Genomic DNA, 17,912 nt, shown 5'->3' with positions numbered 1-17,912 from the left:
ATTCAGTACAAAAGGCATTGTCTTTTCAAACATTAGTTAAATAATTAGCTCTCTCCTGCTACAACTTTTATTCCTGTGAGTACTCCTTATTTTTGATCTTTTACTGTATTTGCTTCTAAAAGTATTTTTTTTTTCCTATTTCTTACTAAATAATCAAGATAGGGGGAGAGGGGATGTGAAAGCATGCAAAAATAGTTTAGGTGATGAAGAAACTCTCACGTGGATTGGATAGTGGAAGAAAACGACATTGCTTATGTAAAAAAGGAGACAAAACGCAAGAGTCTCAAAACAATAATGTTGCAAAATTGATTGGGAGCTCCTGGTTTTCCAATCCTAGAACAGAGGAGAAATAGGGCTTTTCAGAGAAAAGCAGCAAATTCAAACTGATAATGTTCATTTGTTCAAGATTAGTTAGAAAACTCTCGTTTTCAAATAATGACAAATCTAGATTATGCAACATGCTGCCATCACATGCTGTCCATGGCAAAAGCTCAGACCTGCTTGTTGAAAGGCTCTGCACTGGTTCGACCAGAGTGAAGACCACCAGAATGAAGCACAGATGCACGGGACCTGACCCATCTTATACAGGACAACACTGGGTCTGACCACAGCAATCCCTCTTGGATTAAACTGGGAAATATCACATGAAGTCACCAGAATGTTCACAAAACACCTGGAAAGAAAAGCTATGAATAAGCCCCCACCTACATCAGAAAGGTCACAACAAAATAGTTTTTAGCGCTGATGAGTGCCTCAGCTATTGCTGTGTGGATTTAACACCAAGTAAAACATTGGCTGGTGGTAAGCTACCTTTGCTGAACAAAACCTGTGTGTTTTCCTACACATCCATTATGAGGTGTACGTCTCATTAAGGTAGCCCTCTGCGCTACTTGGGATGCCCCATTTCTCATGGAAAGCACATCTCTCCTCAGCTACGGCAAACTGGGAAGTTCAGGGCTGTAACAGCCCTCTGAATCTCTTCTCACCCCTCCCTGTAGTGTTTCTGTTCCTTTTCCCCTTTTTCACCCACCTTTCATGTTTTGCCTCGTCCTCCTTTTCCCCTCTTCCCAACCTCTTCCTAGGTAAATCATTTAATTCCTGCCTGTTTTCAGCAGCTGCTAATACAGATTACTTTATGGGGCTTTTGATTGTGCTCCCCTTAGCAGCACTGCTAGCCACAGAAGATGCCACCTTTCTTGGCTGTCACTCAAGAAGATGCATTAAATTCCACCCAAGAGATACATCCAACACAGATGTTGAGGCCTACTTTGCACAAGAGCTGTCAAGCATCATCTGCTTCGCTGCATCTGAGATCAAAGCATCAACAACCTCAGAAGACTGCAGAAGCAACCTTTTCCCCAAAAAACATGAACAAATCCTATCCTTTCATACCAGTCCTCGCCTTCAAATTTGATCTCTGAATGTATACAAAGCCATCGTAATTCAGCATGAGCAAGCTGAGTTCCCAGCTACTACTATAAACCACTTTAAAGATTCGTTTCTTTATAAACAGGCCAGGGGATCAAAGTGCTGGCATTGGTCAAAGAAACACACGATAAAGGTAGGAGAGAAGGAAGCATCTGTCACTGCAGACCATTAAATCCTGAGAACTGAGTTCTGGAGATATTTTATGTACAGGGGACAGTAGTGCATTTGACTGGTTTCAAGTTCACCTCTCAACTAGTTTTAAAGACATCGGTTAGCAAAGTTCACAGAAGAAAACACTTTCCACTGCAAAAGATAGCCACAGTATAAAGAGCTTGCAGCAAAAACCACCTCAGCTTCAACAAATCAAAATTAGTAAATCCAGTACTGGTTTGGAGTCTAAAATGGCACATGCCATCTCTCAGCACCTTGAAACTTCTTTTCCAGGTGCAATACTACATTCAAACTGAGAGATCGATAAGGCTGCATGGTTAAACAAATAATGAAGTACCTATGGATAAATTTGCTTGTTATCTCTTTGTAGTTAAGTAGTCTGAAACTAGCATCTCACTGGATAAATATATCCTGGGCATTATGTTTCCTCCACAACCGCCTTAACTGAAGGAGTCTTACGCATGAAAAGAAAGCTTGAGCAAATAATATCATCTATAACTAAATTTGAACAGATAAAAGGGTGAACCTCTAACCTTGGTGCTATCAAAAGGAGGCAGGAGGACAGGAGACTGCAGCTCAGCAGTGGTCAGTGGTATTCCCACCCAGGACTCTTGGGCTAGCAGTCAGCACAACTGCCTGGATTTGCCACCTTTATTCTTTGACAGTGACCTTTGATGATTTTAGGCATTTTTGTGTCTTCATTTCTGCCTGCACATTATCTTATTTTCTGTTCCAAAACAGCAGAATTAATAATCAACACCTACCAGGCAAGGTGTTGAAAAGCAAGTACCAGAGGACACAGAGAGCTTCTACTGTTGACAGCTTTCAAAATCTTATTGCTCATCCTTCTTAAAGTTTCAGTTCAAGTTTTGAGATACTCAAGCTCATAAATAATAAAAATAAATAATAAAAATAATGGAAAATTATCTACTTTGACAAGCGATGGGAACATCTCCGCAAGTTTTGTGAGAATCTTTTACATCAATGATACAAGCCAGTCCTGAAAATTTGCTCTGGACAGCTGCCCAAGGCTCCTGGGCATTAGAACTTCACTAGGTTATTTTTTTCTCCCAGCAAATGATAGCAAGACTACAATTACATGCTGCTTCTGTCCACTGTTATTTTAATATGCTTAGAAAGAAATATCATTATTTTTTTTAAGTTTTCTACTTTAAAATCACTTTCATCAAGAGCCTCATAAATTGTATCATTCTGCCTCTCAGTAGGGCAAGATGTGGGTGAAGACAGAAACAAGGTCTAGTCTGAAGAAATGTACCTGCAGCAATTACTTTTTATGTTAATTTATGACTTGCTAAGAGTATTTATTAATAGCATCCACTTATTTTCTAGATTTTCAAAAATTAACTAGAAGAAAAAATTCATCTTCTACCAAAACCATTTTTTATGGAATCCTGAAGAAAAAGAATATTAATACTCAGTGCAATCATTTACTTTGATGTCTATATAATATGCAGTGACCCATACGTTGAATGAGCTAAAACTGTCATAAATTCATTATGAGAAGCCTTTCTTTGAAGAATATCACTGCAAATTTGAAATTAAATGGCCAATATGGAAATAAGCTAATTCCATGGCGTTTCAAATAACAAGTTCTAGTAACAGTATCTTTTCTGTGCACTTCTGTTACATCTGCAAATGCACCTCTTTCAAAAAACATTGTAGAAACTGGTTTATGAAAACTGAAATGTTGTCATTACTTTCCACTGAGTGATAGGGCAGCACTCGTTTAGGCTCTCATTTTTGAAGGGGAAAAAAATTCCAAAATATGATTTTATAGTTTTAATTTCCCCAGGAAGAGGAACCTAGGAGTACATGCAGCATAAAATGTACCAATTCAGAGTCTACCAGTGAAGACTGGAAGAAAACACATCCGATAAATAACTGTATATTCCCAGGGGAATTTCTTAGGTATCATCTTACAAAAACAAAAAGCAAAGTTCTTTTTTACTTGCTTTGCCTGATCTCTCCTGGTGCTGCTCAAAGTTGCTCTGCCTGGAGGAAATGACAGCTTTGCCCTTGCAGCTGCTTGGGTCAGGAAGGTTCATGGGTGCCGCAGCGTGCCCACCTGTCTGCTGGGGTAGGGGATGCTGCCTCCTTTATACTACCACGAACCTTGCCACCACTGGCAGAAAGGAGCTTTATATTAAGCTCATCACTCCTTCATTTAGTTACTTTTAAATTTTACTCACTGGTTTTTGTTTACTTACTTATTCTGTAGTTGCCTTTCATAGTGGTAGCTTTTGTTATATGGTTTATTTCTTGAACTTGAGAGAGGAACAGTCCAGATGGGGAGCACCTCTGCACTGGTCTGCGAAGAGCCTGTGGGACCCGTTTCCACAGACCTCCCTCAGGGCCCCAGGATTTGGCTGATTCAGCATTTAGGCAACATGCCTTTTCTTGTGGGAAAACGTGGGGGAGTAGCCTTGCTTTGTAGCCCTCAACTTCACTGCTCTATTTTTCAGCAATCAGGATTACAGGAGATGCAATGGCTAGGTGGCACAGGAACCCTTCCACATTATCAAGTCTTCATGAACACCTGGCAGTGCTCGCTTTGTTCTTTTATTATTCTTATGCCCCAGGAACCAAAGAGAAAAGATGCCTCGAGTTCTTGTTTCCCTCCCAGAATGACCCAAGCTGTATTTTTTTAGTGTGTTTGTGTGTTTTCCTGCCTGGATTCCAACACAAGGGACAACATCTTCAAGCTGTTGAGCTGAGGCTTTAGAACTAAAAATAGGAGAAAGGAAAATAAGGTGGCAAAAGGCAGAGAAGTAAATAGCCTCTCCTTTAGATACAGAAAATAGATACCCATCCTTGACAGTGGATGAACCAACATGATGCAATCATTCAGTGCTCATACCTGGAGCTGACACCATGTCAGCAGTGGGACATGAGCTCCTCCATGCTGGATGATGCTGCATACAGCACCAAAAGCAAACGAGGGATCAACACAGGACTTAACACAGCAAAACTCTTCAGGATAGACAAAACCTGAGAAAACCTCTTCTTTCTAAGGGCTTGAGGGCTGTTAGTCTTGGTCATTTCTGGTTTCTTTCCCATTATAAGCAGAGCATGAGCAAGTTCTATCCTGAAATCACGTGTTTCAAAACATGCTATCATTGCAAAATGGTTTAAAATAAATAATTAGGTAACTACAGCCTGAAATCTTACTACTGTAGTATATGTTATTATGATACTAATTTTAATTTTTACAAAGCTCTTCTCCAATGTATTACAACAGTGCTGTAATACATTGTGCTGACTGTATTACAACAGTGCTGTGATAAATATATAATTATGCATTTAAAACACAGCAATTCAAAGCTTATCTAGTAACAGTAAGCAGCAATGGCTTTAAAGACTTAAAAGTACTAAATTAATTGTGTTCCCATGCTTACATTTGCAATTTTAGAAAGGAAAGCACCACAAATACACAAATAAATTTAACCCCAGAGAGTGGTCGCTAGCTGATTTCTTTTAGCTAGCTTATTCTTCATATTCTTTTATCTCCTAGATTGGGCATCTTGGCAATAGAATTAGAAAGATATTTTCCTAAATTGATCTGGAATTCAGACATACTCCAATATTTGCATTGCACATTACAAAATATTTCTGATTGATGTATCTGTAATAAATGTTTTGTATAATATAAATATTTAATAGGCATCTTTCCTTTCACATATTACATTTTACATAGTAATTGCAGTTGTTTCATTCCTCATTTTATGCTAGGCTTTTAATTTTATATACTTCATCTATCAGATACTACTGTCTACTTTTACTATATCATTGCAGAAAATAACTGGTGTTAAATACAGAGTTATGGAGACTGAAGTTTTGCAATATTAAGTATTACAGAGCTGAATGATAAATGGCAAAAAGCAGCTGGGCTGAGAAGCTCAAGACATAAGAAATAATAGCACATGCAATGCTGACAAAAATTACATTTGCAAGTAAGTGGAGTGGAAATTTACACTTAGTGGGAAAAAAACCCCAAACAACAAAAACATCATTAAAGGCAGAGTGAGAGATAGCAAGAGCAACAGAGAGAAACAATTTTCCTTCAATTCTATCACAAATTCATCTCAAGCTAACATGCAATTTCACTATGAAGCTTCAGGACACAACAGAGGATTATGCCCAATTGTTTTGAGGGTTTGGATAACAAAGCATAAAAATCCCAGTAAGTATCCTTTTGTGCCAATGAAGACTAGAAAAAGTTTGCTATACAAAAACATCTAAAAACTGAACTGCAATAAATACTGAGTTAACCACCTAATGCACACACAAACAAGTAGCTTTATGTATTTGATATTTTCAGAGGTATCTGTACTACTACAGACCGTTTCAGAGGAAAACTAGTAAAGCTCATCAAGTCTGCTAAAGCATTGCTAAGCTGCATGAATACAACACACCTTCTTGGTTTATCTTTTCTGGCAGTAAAATTTTACAATGGAAAGCCATTAGTGCTGCAAGAGTATGAAAATGAGAACAATTAGATTTGTCCTTATTATGGACAAATTATGAACGTAAAACAGGCTGTTACAATTGTAGCCTGTGTATTTAACATGATGGTGTAGAGCTGAACAGTGAGTCCTTTCCAAACTAAAAAAATAAAATAAAATAGTTCTTTAGAAATAGTAAAATATATTATTTATTTTGAACATACCAGCTTGTGGCAGGTACATTTTAAAATAGATTCAGATTGATTTTAATACTCTCTAATTTTAGCATTTTAGTTTTCCAAAGCAACAAAACCAGGTGACATATGTGATTAGTTTTGGTAATATTTAGGGTCAAAAAAAAACATCCAGAGCTGCTGAATGGTAAACTCAAAGTTGGTAAAACTCTCTTTGCTTTAGAGAAGGCTCATCATAAATCCTTAAACAGCCCATAGTCATAGAATCACAGAATAGTTAGGGTTGGAAAGGACCTTAAGATCATCAAGTTCCAACCCCCCTGCCATGGGCAGGGACACCTCGCTCTAAACCATATTACCCAAGGCCTCATCCAACCTGGCCTTGAACACTGCCAGGGATGAAGCATTCACAACCTCCTTGGGCAACCCATTCCAGGGCCTCACCACCCTAACAGGAAAGAATTTCCTCTTTCTATCCAATCTAAACTTCCCCTGTTTAAGTTTTAACCCATTACCCCTTGTCCTAGCACTACAGTCCCTAATGAAGAGTCCCTCCCCAGCATCCCTATATGCCCCCTTCAGATACTTGAAGGCTGCTATGAGGTCTCCATGCAGCCTTCTCTTCTCCAGGCTGAACAGCCCCAACTTACTCAGCCTATCTTCACACGGGAGGTGCTCCAGTCCCCTGATCATCCTCTTGGCCCTCCTCTGGACTTGTTCCAACAGCTCCATGTCCTTTTTATGTTGAGGACACCAGAACTGCACACAATACTCCAAGTGAGGTCTCACAAGAGCAGAATAAAGGGGCAGGATCACCTCCTTCGACCTGCTGGTCACACTCCTTCTGATGCAGCCCAGGATACGGTTGGCTTTCTGGGTTGCAAGCGCACACTGCTGGCTCATGTTCATTTTCTCATCGACCAGCACCCCCAAGTTCTTCTCTGCAGGGCTGCTCTGAATCTCTTCTCTGCCCAGCCTGTAGCTGTGTCTGGGATTGCTCTGACCCAGGTGTAGGACCTTGCACTTGGCATGGTTAAACTTCATGAGGTTGGCATCAGCCCACCTCACAAGCATGTCAAGGTCCCTCTGGATGGCATTCCTTTCCTCCAGTGAAGATGCAGAAATGCAAGAAAATTCACCTTTGTGGAATCACTGTATATACGCAGGGAGTTGAGGTTTAGTTTTAACACATGTGGGTTCATTACTCCACTTCCCATGCTGGCATGTCCAAGCTGTGCACGGAGACACCACTGTCTTGGCTTTGCCTAAGCCAACAACCTTCAGAGCCTGGCTCACGGTGGGCAAAGCCAGCTCACCTGCCTTCCCAGCCATGCCAACCCTGGACCCTGATACATCACAGCCACCCATTCTGCTTCTCAATGCACAAATAACCATCACATTTGCTTATTTACCTCTAGAAATAATAACACACTTGAGACCTTCTATGCATGTTTACCATCTCATAGGAAAATCAGCATAATTTCAAATTTCTTAAATATATATACCCCAACACTTGTGATTAAAAAACGTACGTAGTACGAATAACTTCTTCCTTTTGCCTATTTACTAGTTCTTTACAGATCTGAGTCCAAATATCCCTGATTTAGCTGAGCAGCTCTTAAAGCACATGGTACATAGTGCCAGCATGCAGCATAACCCCAGCTCTCCGGCACCTAATCCTGCTACATCCCATTCCTGTCTGCAGGCTACAAAGATGCGTGTGACTGCCACCTCAAGACTTTTCCCACCCAGTGCAACATGTCTTGCTTTATTTTGATGGAGAACCCAGGCAGGATGCTCAGGAAGGTACCAGGAAACAGAGGTACTAGGAATGAAACCAGGATCAGAGAGATCCCAGTGGCAAGTGGAGAAGCAGACAAACAATCTGGATAGAGAACTGAATCAGGCTGATAGATACAAAGGAACAACAGGAAAACAAAAGGTGACTTTGGCAGAGACTGAAACAAGCGTGGCTTTTTTATCTTTTCTTATTTTCTCCACACACCCCCCTCCTATCCCGTCACCTCCTTTTCAAGAACCTATATTTTAATTTAAAGACTTGATAATGCCAGAAAATGTCTTCACATGCAGCATTTTCTGTTTCACCTGGCAGACAGTTCTAGCGCAGCCATTCTTGTTAATACATCTTAAGAGTATTTCTGCTTTACAATTTCAGACTTACTCAAGTTTTGAGCCTTGCTTAAGGCTCAGGCTGAAGTGGAGAAGATTGTAGTTCACTGACAGAGCCCCATTTCTTCCACAGACACCCATGGCTTGTACCAGCCCTTCTCCAGCTTTCTCGCTGAACAGGATAAAAGCCTGGAACCCTGAATACAGTACCCCAGTACAAAATGGAAATTTGCCTAGTGACTGCCATGTCGTCTCATTCTCTTTATCTACTTGTGTGACCTTTTTTCTTCCTGACTCAGAAATATTGCAACACTAAAGGCAGAGATGGCACCACATCAAAGAGCCTAAGTTATTAAGGGAAGCAGCTTTATTTTCACTTGAGCAGAGGTGGGTTTTTCTTAAGCAAGACTTCAAAATACATTAAAAAATTAACAGTGTTGATAATGAGACCAAAAAATTTGGTGGCATCTGTGTAAGCTAATTCAAACACAAGTTATCAGAGGATAAGACACCCCACACCAGGGCAGTTCCCAGGGAACAGACTATAATGAGATTCAGGTTACTCATCTTTTCTGGGCTGCATTTCTGAAGGAGATGTGAATTAGCAGCCCTCTGACAATAAAGAAACGTGGGATTAAGAAACAAGAGAGCAGAGAAAAGAGCCGGTCGATTCTGCCACTGCATTTTCTTGTTCCTAAAATTTCTGTTGCCTGGAAATGGCTGATGAGAAGATGGGATTATATATGTGCTTGCCAACTTTTCACACGTTAAGAAAATTAAAGCCTGAGTGATGGGTAGCTTAACCCATCTTCTAAGCAGTGAACTAAAACATGTTTACTAAGGAGAACTCGAACTGTGAAAGGCCTTTGAAAATCCTAGAGTGATGAGGACTTGACAATTCTCAGGATTAAAAACCTGCATACATTACAATATAATCTCCTTATAGTAAGATCAGGAGAAGGAAAATAAAGCTTTTCTGGTGTGCAAGATGGTTTCTGTTTTATATACATCCTGTCCGATTTAAGACTTTCTTATGCTGTTGGTTTTTTTTCTTTTCTCCCAACAGACATGACAGAGAGCTATAGCAGCCCTCCAACTCCATATTAAGCTATGTTTTCCAAAAAACAACTGCTCCCATTAAACATGATCTGTCAGTAATAAAACAAGAAGTACTCTGCTGTAGAAATGTCTCTTCCTAAATTTAATCAGGCTAACATTTAAGTGCAAGAAGCAAGCAGGCGCTAATGAAAGTGCAAAATATCTCTATCTAGTTTTGAATATAACTTCAGCAACTGCGTCACCTCAGTAGACCTAAGATGTCCTGAACTATTTGTTGTTATCATGCGAGTGGCATGTTATCTTCTGCAAATATTCTAATTTCATTACAGCTGAGGGACAGTTTAAAATTTAGCCTCCTAAACTTTTTCCACTTTTTATAGTAATTAAAAAAAAAAAGGATTATGCTCATTTGCTCATTTTTCCTTTTTTTCTGTTTGTCAGCAAAGCATTGGGGTCTCTACAATGAGGAAAAATTCTCATAGTCACACTTCTTCCAGTTCAAAACAAACGTGCTTACATTGGCAATAAAGCTGAATGCACTGCAGATGCTGCTAGAAAAGGTGATATTCTCAGCAATGTTTCTACACTGGAAAAAACTCCAAAATCCTGCTTCAAGGTGAAGTTGCGCCGTCCACCAGAGCATCAGCAGTGCAAATATTGCAGGTGGCAAATACCTAATCTGGAGACTGAAATAGAAATTGTTTCCTGCTGTTCAACCAGTACTCAAGCAAGAAGGTTAGAGCAGCAAAAGAAACCCTCTCTATTACAGGAATACATGTGTCATTATGTAATGCAAGTTTGTGCATCTAGAATATGGAATATGAAGTATCGAAGTTGCCTGGAGCTCACTTGTATCTTCAGGAAAAGAAAAAAAACCAAACAAACAGTGGATTTTTGTACAGCTGCCAGTGACAGCAAAAGGCAAATCCTCAGCTGGTGGTAACAGGGTTCCACTGAAATCTGATGATGACATTTCCCCTTTGGTCTTCGCGACGGAAGGGACTAAAAAAAGCAATCTTACATGAAGAAATGCTGCAATGAATGAGTGCAACCAGAAGTAAAATCTTGCACCTGAGTATTGTTAATTGTGGGATAAACTTCAAAAATTTAAACCTGGGAAACCCCCAGTCAGCCAATTACAAAAATCTATGTTCCTTCAGCTCTAGAAATGAAGAAATGACTTCTCAGAAATGCCAGATGTGACTCACCATGATTTTTAAGTCGCTTCAACAGTATCCCAGTCATTTCAAATAGCACTAAGTTTACCTGTGACTTCTTTCCAGAAAGTGGAACTCCAAGCTGGCAAGATGCTCAAATCAGGGAAAAAGAAACTCACACAAAATGACTCTTTCAACTACTGTGTCACAAATATATTGCTTTTCCTATTCTGAATTGCCTTCTCTGTGAATTTTAAAATATATAAAACCAGAAAATATAGAGCAAATAATACCTACATAAATAGGTCATTTTTATTAATTGTAGAGCGCTGCTGGTTTATCACCAGTTTGTTTGCAATACAGACATATGCATTTCAAAGTGCATATATTTGGGTCTGTAAAGGACGTGAGTGAGCGTTAACTGGGGAAGCACTCACTCCAAGATCAAGTAGAGCCTAATTCAGAAAGACAAGCAGGAAAAAGTCATATTTTGCACCTTCTATGTGAGCTCCACAGAGAGTTATGACATTCTGAAGAAAATCTTCTTGCCGCGTGTAAGCTGTAGTTTGAATGTGCTGCACGTTGCATATTTCATTACAAAAGCAGAGCCATGTTATTTCATTAGATAAGTGATAAGTTCGATCCTTACCAAGTTTTCTTGGTTCCTGGCTGCTATTTTCTGATCATCTTCTCCCCCATTTTTCATGTATTTGACCTCTTCCACTGGTTTGATCCTATACTCATCTGAGCACCAAGGGAAAAAAAAAAAAAAAAGAAAAAAAAATTTTGAACCAGTGTAGTTCAGCAGCTGGGACAAAAACCAAACTAAAACCAAAACAGCTGGCTAGAAAGGCCCTAGTTAACCAAAGCAACTAAAATCACATGTATATAGTTTCAGAGCTTTAAATGTGACTGTTAACAAGGAAATTCTTCCTGACTGAAGCTTCAGTAAGAATTTCTAGCTCTGGCTTCCAGAAATTGTTGCGTAGCTATCTGGTCTGGTATAGCCACAGCACCACGAACAGGGGATGTTCAGTATGTACTTTCCCCCAGATCCCTAGTTTTCGGTATAATACATTCAATACACACAAGTTGTTGCTCCTGCATCATCCCTGGATTTTTATTATCAGTGGGCAAACAAGCAATGTAGAGTAGTTACTACAGAGAGAAGTCTGCTCATGGATGTTCCTTGCATTGAAAAAAACTTCTTTGAAATGCAACGCTGATGGATGCCATTAAGTTTAAAGCTGGGAGAGGGGGCACCCACACCTAAACCCACTGTACTTATTTGTTTTTCCTGCACTGTTTGAACTGAGCTAAAGCAAAAGGTACACACTGCAAAGTCTTATAACAATTTCTGGAGAAAAGACCTTATATTGACCATCTTCCTCCCCCCACTCCTCCCTCCTCTGACCATTCTTCTTGCACATGGTACCCAGACAGAAATTCAGCACGAAAATAACTTGTAAGAAAATAAAGATTCCTGGTTTGTCTTTAATTATTTATCAGCTAGGTATTTCAGCTCTTCAAACAATAAATTCCCAGCTCCAGTGTCAGTATGAAAATATTATCTAATGTATATGTGCTATCCCACTGTAAACAGCCTCACTAAAGAAATTTTTTCCTTGGTAGGACAAGATGGGATTTCAGGAGAAGTGATTCTTTTCTCCAGCCTGAGAATTCAGTGCTTACAGTATGAACACTACCTTTCCCAGCTACGTTTTGCTCTGGTTATCTTTATAGCATGTTAAGTCCATCGGATAAACACCCAGAGTTTTGTGCCCACAGTCCTCCAGCCAGGATACATAAAACAGAAAAGAAACTTCACACCACAGAAGTAGAAAATGTTAATACAAAATGAAATGAGACACAGTACACTGGGAATAAAAGACAAAACCTCAGCAAATTAAAAGAAACTGCACAAACTTTATTCTTCTTCTTTGGGTTTTCATGCAATTTTATCTCACTTGCTAAGGAAAAAATCAGAACACAAATGGATTTTTCTGGGTTACTGTATTGTTTAAAAAAAAAAAGATGACAAAAAAAAACAAACATCAAAACTATTTAGAAGGAAGCCTATTTTCAGGAACCTGTTAACCACAAGTTAAATAAGCCTATCTTTGAAAACAATCTTTTTAAAAAAAAAATACAGTATGGTTTTGCATTTGGCCTAGTCTATTTCTATATGCCTTTTTTATTACAGAATCTAAATAAAACTGTGAGTTTATGAAATAGGAGCATCTTAGATGCAGAGTCTCAAACAGATGGAAGAATTTAAGACAATATTATTAGATCAGTAAATGTGAGCAACACTTTTTTTTCTTTTTTAAATGTAATTCAGCTAGTCTAGAGGTGACAATTCATAAAACCAAAAAGGCTGAACACAATAAAGCCTGAGAAGTACTTGATTGACTGCAATTATCTAACTTACATTTTTCTCACTGCTTCAGTGATCTCTGTTGTGATTAGCAATAAAACCCACATGCAGAAAAAGCATAAAACTCCCACAGTGGCATGTAGGGATTTGAATAGAAAAACAGATGAGAAAGAGAAAATAGCATAAAGGAAGTTTGCACAACCTGCAGCTAGTCCACATTAACTAAAAGCAAGAGGCATGTTCAACCCAGGCTTGTGAAAAACAAGTAAGGTATGGATGCCCTGATGTTCACTGGCAAAAATAAGCTCTGAAATGTGTCTCCTGCTTAATCCAAGAGATCAACTGTGATTGAACACCAAGTGCATGCCCAGGAAGCAGGTCATCCTATGTGGACTGTATGGAAGGGATGCTTCCTTGGAAGACATAGTCTCTTGTAGCAAGTGGAACATGATGATCCCATGACTAATACTCAGTATAATCAGATTCAGAGATGAAAGTTTGAGACAGTTTGATAGGATGGAGGCAAGACAGGAAGGAGGATTTATGCTGGGAACTTAATTCTGTTGTTGTTTTTTTTTCTGGAACTGATCATATTAGAGTTCGGCCAAGTGTTGCTGTTTGGGTGTCTGAGCTGAGGACTTGCTTGTACCTGGCTTCCCAATATCCATCACCACCATCGTGACAACACTCTTGTAATTACTGCACTATTACTACTTACGAATTTATGCTGCTTTTACCAGGCGAGTACAACAGAACAGAACAGGTCAGTTGAAAGGGACCTACAATGATCACCTAGTCCAACTGCCTGACCAGTTTGGGATGACTGAGTTAAAGCATGTTATTAAGGGCATAATCCAAATGCCTCTTAAACACTAACAGTTTTGAGGCATTGACCACCTCTCTAGGAATCCTGTTCCAGAGTTTGACCAACCTCTCAGCAAACGAATGCCTCCTAATGTCCTGTCTAAACCTCCTCTGGCACATCTCTGAACCATGCCCATGTGTCCTATCACTGGATCTCAGTGAAAAGATATCAGCACCTCAGCCTCCACTTTCCCTCCTCAGGAAGCTATAGGGAGCAATTAGGTCACCCTTTTCAGCCCCCTTTTCTCCAAACTAAACAAACCCCAAGTCTTTAGCTGCTCCTCACAGGACATGCCTTCCAGACCAGCTTGTCATGCTGTGTCTAATGCACCCCAGGATGCAGTTTGCACCCTGGGCTGCCAGGGCACACTGCTGACTCCCGTTGAGCAGCCCCAGATCCCTTTCTGCAGGACTGTTCTCCCAGTTTTATACTTGTGACAGCATCACTCTACCCTAGGTGCAGAATTTGACATTTGACTTGTTAAATTTCATCCCATTAATCATACCCAAACGCTGCAACCTATCTTAGACACCTCTGCAAGGCCTCCTGTCCTTCATGAAAGGCAACTGCTCCTCCCAGTTTGGTATCATCAGCAAACTTGCTAATCATGCTTTCAACTCCTGCATCCAGATAGCTGATAAATTCACTGAACAGCACTGGCCCTAGGACTGAACCCTGAGGAACACTACAGGCTGACCAGTTACCACCCAGACGTAGTCCCATACACTACAACCCTTTGAGCTCTGCCTTTCAGCCAGTTCTTCACCCAGTGTGCTGTGAACACATTCAACAGCTGTATAACTTGTGCAGAAGGATGCTGTGAAGGACAGAATATCTGTGAAACCATGTTGACTGTGCCTGATGATTGCGTTATTCTTTAAATGCCTTTCAGTGGTACCCAGTAGAATCTTCTCCCTAGTTTTTCCAGGTGCTGAGGTTAGACTAAGAGGTCTGTAGTTCCCTGGATCTTCCCTCATGCTCTTTTTGTGAATTAGAGTAACACTGGCTAACTTCCAGTCAGCCTGGATGTCCCCAGACTTCCAAGACCTTTGGTAGATGATTGTAAGGGGTCCTGCTGTAACATATGCTAGCTGCTTCAGAACTGGGAGGAGTCCCATGGACCCAGTGAACATTCAGCTGATACAACTGGTCCCTTAGGAGAATATAAATTTAAAAAGAAAATCAGGAGGAACAAGTAGAAGACACCTGTTTCTGTAGATATTAGTGGAGTTAGTCTATCAATGGAAAGTGTCTCACAAAGTTTATATTAATGTCATGGCTCTACTATATGGTAGGTGTTTGAGCATGAGAAATTATCTACCTCTATCTCAAAAAGCAATGTAAATTTCATAATCTTAAACTCTGACCTTAAAGGCCAAGAGACTGCCTCTTGGGGATGAGGCACATTAAGGAACAAGCAAGCTGAGTGGCCAACTCAGACTTCAGTGCCTACATAAATGATTAGCAGACAGGAGTGCCAAGCAGCTAGCAACAACGTTAAACTCCTGTGTTTTGAGCAAGAGGTGCATGTACCAGTATCAGCCAACAAGGCAAACACAGTGCCGGCCTGTGGAAAACAAGCGATTAAGATAATCTGGTTACCGGGAGAAGTGAGGACTGAGCCATGAACAGCTGTTTTATCAGATACATGAAAAGATGAAGGGAACGGATCAGTGATGTTGAGTTTGAAGTGATATTATTACTTGTAAGCTCCAGTAATTCCTATCACAGGCAAAATATTTTCCTTGAAACCAGGAGTACAAATATAATATATTGGCAACATTTGTTCGTATTGAGTAGTCACTTGCTGGAGGCAGGTATAAACAAATAAGATTCCACTTTCAAAGGGGAAAAAAACAGCCAAGTAATTATACAGCCACAGAAAGAAAAAGGAGTCTTCAGCTGACTATAAGCCCTATAGCTTGCCAAGTATGACAAGGCATACCTGGAAGCATCCACCTTTTGAGCCAGACAACACACTGAGGAAAAAGCCCACCTCCAGCTAATTTCACTAGCCAGTGAAGTCGGCTGCTTATATATGAGTAACTACCTGAATCACATTTAAAATGTTGATATATTTATAACTGCAACCTTGCTGCTATATGTAGAGAAACACTGAATTTTGCTACCAGGTCTCCCTCTAGCATTCACAGTACTCAGTAACACAAATTTTACCTTTGATGTTCATGTTGAACTCTCCCTTTTTCTTCCCCCTCTACCTTCCCTCCCCAGATCAACCTAACTTGTAAAATTGCTTTATTTTTATGGCCCACTCAAAAGTCTGTTGAGACCTGACATGAGAAATACAGAACGATTTATGAAAGCAATGGGACCAGTCAATATTTAGCATGTTCCCCCAGCCAAGACTGTTTACTGCTATGAGCAGACAACCAAGAAGACAAAGGATGCAAAGGAGAAAGGGACAGTGAGCAGCTTAGCTAGGGAAGATATGGCTAGTTGCTGTAACAGGGAAGAAGTGAGTCTGGTGCATAACACATTATTCACTGAGAAAATAATATTGATTATTTCAAATATACTAAATATAGCAATTAAATTCAAATGATTATTTTCAGAAGACAGGTCTTGCACTATTATCATTGCACTCCCGTATTACTGGGAGGACAACTATATATGAACTTTTTGACTAGGTGACTATAACTTTTATCTTCTATAGATAAGGTATTCAGAAACCACAGATTCTGAGCTATTTATGAAATTGTTCTTGTTCTGAAGTTACCATCAGAATGGAAGTGCTGCAAATGCAAAAGAACAGATGTTTAAGAAACAGACAGACCTTTAAGTATGTCATGGGAAGGATGAACATTAACAGCTTTAAGTGAATATGAAAATTAAAGGCAGGTTGGAGGAATGGGCGTTTGATACCATTCCTAAAAGTAACACCTTTAAGCATTTGCAAAAACCTGTTAACTCTTACCTTGATAAGGTAAGAGTGCAGCTGGAGCTGAAGGATCACCTTTCGATTTTTACGTTCTTATTTCTACTGAAGTAAATACAGCATTTTGAGATATTTTGGCCTGAGTGATCAGAAGCAAATTCAAGAGAAATCCTGAAATGCTGAATAAGATCAAGTAAGACCTAATTAAGTCTGACAGTCAAGACCTTTAAAATTGTAAGAAGTTCAGGATAAAGGAAATTATACAAAGTTCTATGCATATTTACCTTGCTCTATCTTGCTAAAGAGCAATACCCTTTTTCTTTTTCCTAAATATAGTTTTACATCAAAACCAGAAATGAATATCTTTATGCCTCTTTCCTCTGCAAAACTAAAAATTGAGTAGTGAACACGATAAAAATTTTAGGATACTATTACTATGCTCCTTTCATGCGTAAAAGTAAAAATCAAGTACTGTATTCCATTACGGGGTATATTACATAAAAAAGACAAAGCTTCCAACAACTTAAATGGGTGAGGAATGGGTTTACAAGACTGCTACAGCAAATACCAAGTTGAAGAAAAGCAGCTCAACTGAACTGAAAGAAAACCAACATAAAAAAACCACACAAATAAAAGACAGAAATATTATTGAGAATAACACCCACCAAAGGTTATAAACCAGAAAGCAGTAACACCTCTAGAATGAAACTCTTTGGAAGGGCAACGGAGACAGAATTTTTAAGTTGAATATGCTACAAAAATTGTCAGTAGGCAAATCTTATGAATGAAGATCTCCACCTGGAAACATGATTCTATTCAAACATGTCACCCAGTTGCCATGACAATGTGACAAAGGAAAACAGCACTTATTAATAATTATTTCAGTGATAAATTAGTATATCAACTTATAATATTGAAACAATTACTGGGGGGAGGGGGAACTGTGGCTTTCCTATGAGAAAAATTTCTTCAGCACTTCCAGACATCTCTACAAGTGCCATTACCACAGCAACATCAGTAATGACTCTATTTCTGTCCCAGATAAAAAAACAGAAAACACAGAAACAAACAAACCCCCGAACAAACCACCACCCTCACAAAAAAATACCAAAACACAAAAAACAAGCAGGAAAAAAAAACACCACACTAAACCTCCAGCACAACAGCAGAAG

The 17,912-nt window shown here is 39.4% G+C and overlaps 2 protein-coding genes across 4 annotated transcripts in view; one reads left to right on the top strand and one right to left on the bottom strand.

Moving 5' to 3' along the window:
* The window catches only part of TRMT1L (tRNA methyltransferase 1 like), a 331,995-nt gene that overhangs the window by 223,404 nt on the left and 90,679 nt on the right, over positions 1-17,912 (top strand). The gene's annotated exons all lie outside the window — the stretch shown is intronic.
* The window catches only part of CUNH1orf21 (chromosome unknown C1orf21 homolog), a 124,613-nt gene that overhangs the window by 40,134 nt on the left and 66,567 nt on the right, over positions 1-17,912 (bottom strand). For all 3 annotated transcript variants that reach the window (XM_061345721.1, XM_061345722.1, XM_061345723.1), the window contains one exon: positions 11,252-11,346. In XM_061345721.1, the coding sequence (XP_061201705.1) occupies positions 11,252-11,346 (95 nt within the window). The remainder of the gene's footprint in view (positions 1-11,251; positions 11,347-17,912) is intronic.

This window comes from Neopsephotus bourkii, unplaced genomic scaffold (assembly GCF_033783945.1).
Source record: "Neopsephotus bourkii isolate Nb327-2 ecotype Australia unplaced genomic scaffold, CSIRO-AGI_Nbou_v1 NB_234, whole genome shotgun sequence".
NCBI lineage: Eukaryota > Metazoa > Chordata > Aves > Psittaciformes > Psittacidae > Neopsephotus > Neopsephotus bourkii.
This window is presented reverse-complemented; position numbering and strand designations above follow the sequence as displayed.